Consider the following 9,836-nt stretch of genomic DNA (forward strand, 5'->3'; position numbering starts at 1 on the left):
AATTATTGTACGAATCCAGTTAGTTCGCTTTGCTCAAAACTGTTCAGTATTAATGCTGTGAATTTAGGTGTTGATTGTCGAGTTCCTAATATATAATTTATACACTATATTCTCAGAGATTTGAAAGCATACACATCCTTCTTTTTCCAATCCTGCCTATTTATTGCCACAAATTGATTCGAAAAGTATGAAATTTCGCCTCAAAGGAAACACTACTACATAGTTACATTAGTCCGATTTTCTCAAAATAGTTCAAAAATTTGTCAGAGAGCTAACGGAAAATATTTCAAGTAATATTTTGTACAGAAATGTCGAAAAACTCATTGGTACCTAGGAGTCTATAGACAATAGTAGGTCTGAACCCCCAACCACACTGAGTCGGAAGTAGCACGGGAAAGTAAGAAGAAACACCTATTTAAAAACGCGGCAAGCATTTGTACTAATCTAACTTATAAAAAATCTAGTCTCTTAAAGGGGCGAAATATAAATGAACGTACTCCATTTGGCCTAGGTAGGTACTTAAGTTGGGTTGATAATTGTAAAAGGCGTCTTAAAAAGTACACTTAGTTGTGCCGTTTTTCACTATGTATAAGTAATAAGAGTACATATATGTATGTACGTAACTATAGTCACCTATACTTACTTATATTGGCAAAAAACGAAGACCCACCGTCTAGACTATAGCAGTCTAGTTCTTTGTGATTTGCCCAGACGTTCTATTCATCTTTGATAACAAAGAACCTCTCATATTATTATATTAGCTGGTCTTCAAGTCCATTCTTAACATTCAAAGCAACTTCCATACCAAAATATTAAAAAAAAATCTTATTTTAGGCTATGGGAAGTCCACAAATATGTTACAATAATTTGTTTACTTATATTAAACATAGTGTTCAGTGAATGTTCTTTTATCACCTTCATTAGAGGTACTACTTACTTTGTTAAGGAGAAGATAATAAATCAATAAATCAACGGATCTGAAAACTTTTCAATACAAGAAACATTAACTGCTGCAAAAGTTGGTTTAAAAGATCCCAAACTGCACTCCAGGGTACAGCCACCAGATAAAGTTGGTTATTTATTTTATAGAAGTGCAGTAAAAGTGATGTGTGGAACCTTATTCGAGATACAGAAATCCGTTTGTTTACCTTTGGAGGATTTATTTCATCTTGAACACAATTTAGTGTTGGAACCACTGCGAAACTTATTAATTTTAAACATGTAATAAAAACGTATTCTTAGGATGATAGGAAACTCAACCAATTAAACTAAAATAACATTTTAAAATAACTGCCGTACTTTTAAAATAGGTATTAATAGAAATAAAATGTATTACCTAATTCTATCTGAATACAGAAGTCTCCGATTGCATTTAAAGCTTAAAAAAACCATTACGAAAGGTTTATAGCCGAAAAAGTTAAAACCCAGTTCCAATCTTAACACTTGAATCGATTGGAATTGAACAAAATAAAGATTGCTTTCAAGATAATGAAAGCGGCTTAAAAAGGGTCCAGAAAATGTCCAGGCGGCATTAGAAGGTACTCGTTACTGCTGCCTAGTATACGCTTAGCAATAAGAATTTAAATAAGTACCTATTCAATTTATAGTCGGGTCTTGATTTTGTTAGAAGTGATATAGGTAGGTACATAGGTGTAGGTACGTTAGATGTCCCGTCACTACTACATCAAATACATCTTACTTAAGGTTACATTTCGAATTGTGCTGGCAGTAGCGTTACTGTTGCGTAAAGGTGAATTTCGGATGGCAACTTCAGCTACATTAATGTTGCGAAATTACAGCTACCCGGGTAGACGCCAGCGCTGTCACTGTCAATTTCTTTGAAAAAATTAGTTACGTTCGTAGCCGCACCTTAAATATTTAAAAGGTGTTATCGTAGGCAATACTTTATGACGAAATATTTTATTGTATTATCTCCATGATTCTTAGATAGGTACTTACTTACCTACATAAATACATAAAGTACCTATCTGAAGAGAAAACGATAAAATTGGTTGAAAGTTACAATAAGTACGATAACTTCAAAAATGTCAACATGAACCGAGCTCATTTGAAATTATTATCATTTATGAGTATTATGCCAGTCAAGAGATAAACTTTTTGATAACGAATCGAACCCCAATGTTATCACAAGCGTTGTCAGTTTATTTCACAAAGCTAAAGTGTTTTGTTGTTTCTGTTTAATTGTAATATTGTTTGTGAACTAATAAAGTGAGTTAAAATGGGTAAAGTGAAATTAACTACGGTGTTCGAAAATCTTAAATTTGATGAAATACCTATGAGCACAAAGTTAGCAGTAGAATACATAAAGACAAAAGAAGGTTCATTTCGTAGCTTATACTTTGAGCCGGAAAAAACAATATGTAAGGTTGATTCTTATTCGAACAATATAGAATGTGCAGATTCATCTTCATTCCTGCTACCGGGTACTTCAACGTTATCAACTACAGAGTCATGGACAAATATCACTGAAAAATTAAAAAAGTTGGCTACTGGAATTAAACAAAGATCCGACTTGTTCTGCCAACTTGAATGGTTGATCCGGCGTATCCCAATTGAGAACACGCAACACAGTATAAATTTGATTATGAAAAACTTGCTTCATGCTAGTGCAGATTGGAAAGCGGCTTACATTGAAGAAGGAGTTATTACCATGACCGACAACACGCCTATGCTGATACTTGGTTTTATAGCTCAAATATTCAAAACTTGTGAAGACCCAATTATTTTGTCGACGCCACAAACCGCTGTGGTGTGTCATCTCTTTACCGAAGTGTGTCGTGAAGTTGGATGGAACGTACGATTAATACTAATAGAACAACTGAACAATTTGATGGATGATAACAAAGTATATCCAAATCTATTCAACAGTCTATTGTCCGAAATTACTGGGATTATTACCGAACAATCTGACTTGGATTCTGCTGTTGATGATTTTCTAAATGCTGAGTTACATCCGCTACCGCTTACACGTCTCCTCGTTCAAGAAAATGTTTTTGAAGAATTTAAGACTATTTTAGATTGGAAATGCAAATTACGTCATGAGGAACCCGGACTAGATATGCAAGAAATAGTACAAAAATGCTCGAATTCATTTAGATATGGTGATAAATTATTTTTAATAAATTATGCTGGATGTTATATTCGGCAGGGGTCAGAGCAAGTTGTGTTAATAGAAGCTTTTAGAAGTGTCAAAGAATTGCTGTCACTTGTTCTTAAGTACAAACAACTATGCTTATCAATATGGGCTAGCAGCGTTTTAGAAGCTAATGAAATTGCTGACGTTGACGTGACGTTGACGTTCCGATTATATGGGTAAATGATTATTGTAACTTTACTGGATGTGACGAAATCAGTAAAGCGATCTATAAAAGAATAGATTCTGTGAATGTGACGGTTAAAGTTAATAGCTCCATTGTTAAAATGCTAAAAATACAAGAACAGTGGTTGAAAAAAACCTTCAACGAGCGTTGTGACGCTGTGATGAAAGTAATCAAAAGTAAAGATCTTAGTTTAGGAGATAAGATTGAACCTGAAATACCGAATTGGAAAATCAACAACTTTATCTCCATCAATAACGATACGATGATATTGGGATTTAATGTACCTGATAAAGTAGTATTATACAACACATTTGGAACTGTAGCAGTGCCGTCACCTTGCTTTGATAACATTATTAGGGCACTTATAAATGGGAGTGCCGTTATGGGTCAATTTCACCAAACGAGCAATTTTGTCTAATTTCCATGGAATTTTGAAATACCAACATTACACAAAAAAAAATATGCTGAGAATTTGATAAAAAATATAATAAATATTAGTTTTCTTATGGGATAAAAATATTCATAAAACTATAAAAGTTATTTAAATTTAAAATTTTGGTCAGGGCACGGGAATTAGTGTGTCCATGGAAATTAGATTTTACTAGGACGGAAATTAGAACACGGCACGGGAATTGTTTTCTTAACTTATTTTGGTACTTAAAACTATTATTTATGTATATTTTAATCTACAATAATATACTGCAACCATACTGAAGTGGCATCGGACATATTTACCTTCTTTAATTTTAGTTTCGAACGACAAATCTACGAAAGTATGTTACACTAAAAACTACGTATTTGACTTATCCTTTCCTTTATTTTAATGGCAACTAATCTCTCTTTCTTAGTAAAATGTACATATTTCAAAACAATACTTTGAGTAGTTTCGTAAACTTGTCCGCCTCTACATACAAAACTATTCATTAAAAAGTGTCATTATGTATCTGCATGTAGATAGGTACAAGGTGTATGATCTGGTATATGGTCTTATAGGAAATGATACTAAGAAATAAATAGGGGCACAGTGAGAAGAAGTTATTGTGTAAGTTAATCTAAAGAAATCGAATATGCTGCCTTCATAAATTAATAACCCAAAAAATTGTTTGAACACATATGAGGTAAGGTGGGGTAAGACTATCACCGGGGTAAGACTATCACTTGTATGGAATCCTCATACTGTTAGTCTTGCCCCGATCAAAATAAACTAAGTTAGTCTTACCCCGCCTTACTTTACACATAGGTATACGGGGTGTCCCTGCCCTGCGGGAAAATCTTCAAAATGTAGGTTGGTTAAGTAATTTCTCAAAAATATCATAATCTTCCTAAAAAAACTTGCTTACAAAATACCCCCTGGCACTGACTAAAATAACCGACTTGGTTTCACATTACATCCCAAAACTTTTTTGCGTTGCGAGATTTGCACCTTTTTACATGAATTGAAATGATCCCATCTCTTTTTGTAGGCTGTCCTTCTTTTCGGGTAAACATACCCATACCATACTGATACTATGTATATACATATCATAATACATCTTTATTCATACTCACATCGTCCATCGTAGTGTACCTTTACTTTCCCTACTAATTGTAAGAACTAAAAGGTAACGTTGTTATCGCATATATTTCTATAGGATTACAAACTTAATTATGCAGTTATCTTTAGAACGTGACTAATATTGCAGTATTATTAGATTTTTATTGGCTTAAAAAGCTAAAACCTAATTACGTTTCAAATTTGGAACTTGTGGGTATGCTAGAAGTACCTTAAAATAATATTGATTGAGAGTGATTGTGCCAGTGACAAAACTAAGGGATTTTAAAGTGTATTAATTCTTAGACTACATGCTCAAATTAAATGTTATTTAGATAGAATGTTATTGAGACTTGATGGTACGGCCGTGCCACTTTGTTTTGCTCGACTTGGCGGCGCACTGCCGTGCCCCCAGATCCTTTGTCCTTCTTCAGGCCTCAAACTATCTCCATGCCAAATATGTATTATCAAGATGATATTGTTTCAGCGGCTTAAGCGTGACGAGATAACAGACAGACAGACAGAGATACTTACGCATTTATAATATAGTAAGAATAGGATATATTATATTTAATTTTTCTTGTACCTATTAGATAAGCTAATTTATAACAACTAATCTATTAAACGAGCAATTCTTGTATATATTTCGGGGATCTAGGAAACAGCTCTAACGATTTCGATGAAATTTGATCATAACTATATGGGCCTTTTCTGGGATGAAAAATCGATCTAGCTAGGTGTCTCTGGGAAAACGCGCATTTTTGAGTTTTTAGGTAGGTATATGTTTTCCGAGCAAAGCTCGGTCTCCCAGATATTTAAACTTTATACGGCTTACGCTATCAGCTGTCAAATTTACAAAATAAAACCATTGTAAATTTGATTCATTTTGTTTCATGTAACCTTAGGTACGGGTATTCATCATCATCATCATCCTGGCGTCAATCCCGGCTGTGCCCCCGCGCGGGGCGCGAGGACCCGGGGTCCGCCTTCCGACTCCTTCGTGACCACTTTGCCCGATCTTCGGCATCCCTGGTAGTGAGTCCGTTGGCACGCATGTCCTCCTTGACGACATCAAGCCATCGCTTCTTGGGCCGGCCTCTTGTTCCCGTACCGGGAGGAGGCGGCATGGCCAGGCATTTGTTACCCACGTAACTTGCCGGTCTGCGCGAGACGTGGCCATACCAACGAAGGCGACACTCTTGCAGTTTGTCTGCGATGTCACGGACGCCAAGACTACCCCGAATGTGGGCGTTTCGGACGCGATCCTTGCGTGAAACTCCGCACATCCACCGTAGCATCTTCATTTCCGTGACACGCAGTTCCTGCTTGTGCCGCTCTAGTAAAGGCCAAGTCTCGCTGCCGTACAGAAGGGCAGGTCTAATGATGGTCTTATAGACCTGTCCCTTCAACTTAATCGGCATTTTGGGGTCACAAATAACCCCAGTCATCTCCCGCCATTTGACCCAAGCAGCGGAAATTCGGGCTTTGACGTCGCTGTCGATGTCCCCGGTAGTGCTAAGTACAGATCCTAGGTACTTAACTTGATCCGTGCGCTCGACCATGTCCACGCCTATGCGGACGGGTAGAGGATCTGTACTATTGCAGGCCATGTACTCTGTCTTCGCCACATTTAGTTTAAGACCGCCGTTCTCCAGCGACCCCCTCCATCTGTTCACACGCTGGACAAGTCGGCCCTTATCAGAGTCTGTCAGCGCGATATCATCAGCATACATGAATAGCCACGGTGGCTGCTCATGGTAGTCTCGGATGCTGGCTGACAGGGCGTCTAATATCACGCTAAACAGAAACGGGCTGAGCACAGAGCCCTGATGTACTCCAACAGTGACAGAGAAGGGGTTGGTGTCACCAACAGCGGTCCTGACTATTGAATCAGAATCGTGGTACATGTCCCGGATAGTGTCAATATAGGCCTCAGGTACAGCCTTGGACCGCAGCGCCCACCAGATCATCTCACGAGGGACACAGTCAAAGGCCTTTTCCATGTCCAGAAACAGGAAATGTAGAGGCGTGTTCTTTGCTCTGTATCCCTCCATGAGGGTCCTCAGGGCAAATACAGGGTCCATCGTTCCGCACCCTGGCCGAAACCCATATTGACACCCCGAGACTGTACACTCCTGTCGGAGCCGAGCATCGATTATGCGCTCAAAGAGCTTCATGGTGTGAGACATAACCTTTATACCGCGATACTTGCTACACTCCCGCACCGAGCCCTTACCTTTGAATACTGGAGTAATGATACTCAGCCTCCACTGGTACCTTAGGTACGGGTATTATAATATGTAATAATTCCAAAAATAGTTTTATGTTTATATAATATTTTAATATTATAGTATGATAAATGAATAAGGTAAGGTGGCGCAAGACTAACAGTACGAGGATTCCATACAAGTGATAGTCTTACCCCAGTGTCGTCTTACCCCACCTTACCTTACGTATTAAAATTGCCCGGGTTATTCGGGTCCACCCTGTAAGTATGTACTATAGTACTTATACTAAAAAACCGTTCATAGATTTTTGTGCATTCTCTGAGATTTCCTTAAATGTAAAATAGAAAGATATACGTCATATTATTATTACATATAATATATATTCAATGCCAATATATATATGTAATAATAATATGACGTAAACATTGCCAATTAACTTACAGTGCCCCCAATTAAAAATTTGTTGACAATAAATGTAATACTTTCTAATTCCCATGCCACTTAATCAGCTGTTTTAGGTAAATATTCTATGGGAATTAGGGCACGGAAATTAGAATTCGTAATAAAAAAATTCACCAAAAATTTAAATCGTGTTTAACCGAACTGTTATGTTATCGCTTACATAAAGATACATAAAGGGCTCCTAAATATGACAATTGTTTTTGAAAAGCTATGTGGGAAATAAAATTTATAAGGGGCATCGAAATTAGAAAAAAAATGTCGCCCACCCGGATTCCGAAATACTTATGCGATTTGCTCGAATACGCCGCGGCTTGACGTACATCCGCTTGCTTTGAGAATCAGCCGAATACTGCCAGTACAGGTGAGGCGGGACACGAGGCGGTTCAGATACAGACGTCGGCTGTGAGAGCCCTTTGAGTTTTGCCAACGAAATTTTACTCGCGCGCTCGGACAAAATTTAAACTTCGATCACGAGTTATTTACCACAATGAAGTTAATAGTGTATGTGCTCAGTGATAGTAAATATCATCTAGTTTAAGTATTTGACACTAAATTAGTGATACTAATGTAGTATTTTTCGTAGGATTTTTCATTATGCTCAAAAGTAGATTCCGGACAGGGTACGGGAGTAGTAATTTGAGCCTTTAGGTATTTTTAAGTGTACTCTAAAAACCAATTAATCAGTGAATTCATATGGAACCCGGTGTGAAAGTGTGGCTTCTTTATGTAAAAAAAAAATGGTAAGTATTATTTGATGCTAACCCGCGATTTTCATCACGGACAGAAAAAAAATCGTGTTCAGAAATTGACCCTTATAATTGCATCTAAACCTAAAAACGAGGAGGAAATTTTTATTTCATTTGAAACAGAAGGAATACCTGTAGCTTTTGTAGACGATGAGAAGACAAATGACTTAGGTGACATTAAGGTGCCTCTTGGTGATAGTTGGTGCTTCCAAACTAAAGTTATTTGGACGACTTATGGAACAATATTTGCAAACTAACCAAACCAAATTTTCAACAAAACGAACAAAACAGATCCTATGGACCAGCATGAACCAGTCATTTCGTTATACGATTGAGAATTGAAGGAAGGAGATGATTAAAATTTACGAAAATTATTTAATTGTTATTTTTTTCTTACAAAATACCCTAATAATTTTTAAAACAACTTTAACTCCTCAGATGTAAAGCCTCGACTTTATGACAATAAATGCATACGAAATATGCTTTTTCAAATTTATTGACTGCTACGTACCTAATACCTAACAATTTAAAATGAGTACTAATAGAAATATGGCTGTGGCCAACCCTATAATTTAATTCTGCGTCAGAGACACGCACATGTCGTAATAATAGAGTGCAGCAAACAAGAAATGCATTTTTCATTCGCTATGGCTATTGATTAGATATAAATTTCCGTCTATAGTTTGGATTTAGGTATATTCACGATTATTATTAATTGATTATGATTATGACTGGAAGTCTAGTAACTAGGTTAACGTAATGTTTCATGTGTCAAGGTGTGTGTACTGTGTATGTTAGATTTTTTTTAGGTATCAGTAGTTATAACACTTGAACTGATAGAATCAAGGGCTATTAAGCATTGCTTTGTTTAGAATTTTGCATTCCGAATTTGATAAACGCGCTCGGGTTTTTCCTCCAGATTAAAAAAAAAGGCGTTATAAATTTGTTCCATCTGAAGTCCAGAAGTTTATTGCAAAATTTAAAAATAAGTTCGTGTCGTCATGCAAAAAAAATAAGAGTTATGAAACTGCCAGGAGATTTATCGCCACGCCTTATGGCGCTTCTCCGGGAGTTACAAAAAATTGACCTAAATCCAAGTAACAACTTCATCTGGAAACTCAACTTGGATACCTATTTAACTTAAATGACCAAGTTACTGCTTGAAATGAATCTAAATCTGATAAGCGGAATGTAAATTATAGAGAAAGAGGGGAACGCTGTCGCCCATTGTTTTATGAAAACGATGTAGTTGAATTTGTGTCAGCTCAACAGATTGCGCGTTCGCTACTGCGTTAAATAAAATACCTAAGAGTATAATAAAAATCCCGTCTCACCCTTTAAACTGCCGCAAAATTATTGCTAAAGCTACGACAGAGCCGAGGCATTAGGAAAGAAATAACTCTTTGGGAATGTTCACCAAACAGCCCATAAGACGTTTCCGTGCGTATTTCGCGTAATATCGGGCCCTCGCATTCGTCTCCCAATATGTTCTCGGGCGTAGTGTTACGAGTTTCGTAATTTGATTCTG

The 9,836-nt window shown here is 36.9% G+C and overlaps 1 protein-coding gene across 1 annotated transcript; it reads left to right on the plus strand.

Moving 5' to 3' along the window:
* The first annotated feature begins 2,096 nt into the window (after nt 1–2,096).
* Nucleotides 2,097–3,719, plus strand: LOC134668559 (uncharacterized). Its single transcript, XM_063526007.1, has one exon. The coding sequence runs from the start codon at nt 2,240–2,242 to the stop codon at nt 3,335–3,337; it is 1,098 nt and encodes a 365-aa protein (XP_063382077.1). The 5' UTR covers nt 2,097–2,239; the 3' UTR covers nt 3,338–3,719.
* Nucleotides 3,720–9,836: the final 6,117 nt, after the last annotated feature.

Source organism: Cydia fagiglandana, chromosome 11 (genome assembly GCF_963556715.1).
Source record: "Cydia fagiglandana chromosome 11, ilCydFagi1.1, whole genome shotgun sequence".
In the NCBI taxonomy this organism is placed as follows: Eukaryota; Metazoa; Arthropoda; class Insecta; order Lepidoptera; family Tortricidae; genus Cydia; species Cydia fagiglandana.

Coding starts and splice junctions, on each gene's coding strand:
- LOC134668559 (XM_063526007.1), top strand. CDS start 2,240: ATGGGTAAAGTGAAATTAACTACGGTGTTCGAAAATCTTAAATTTGAT.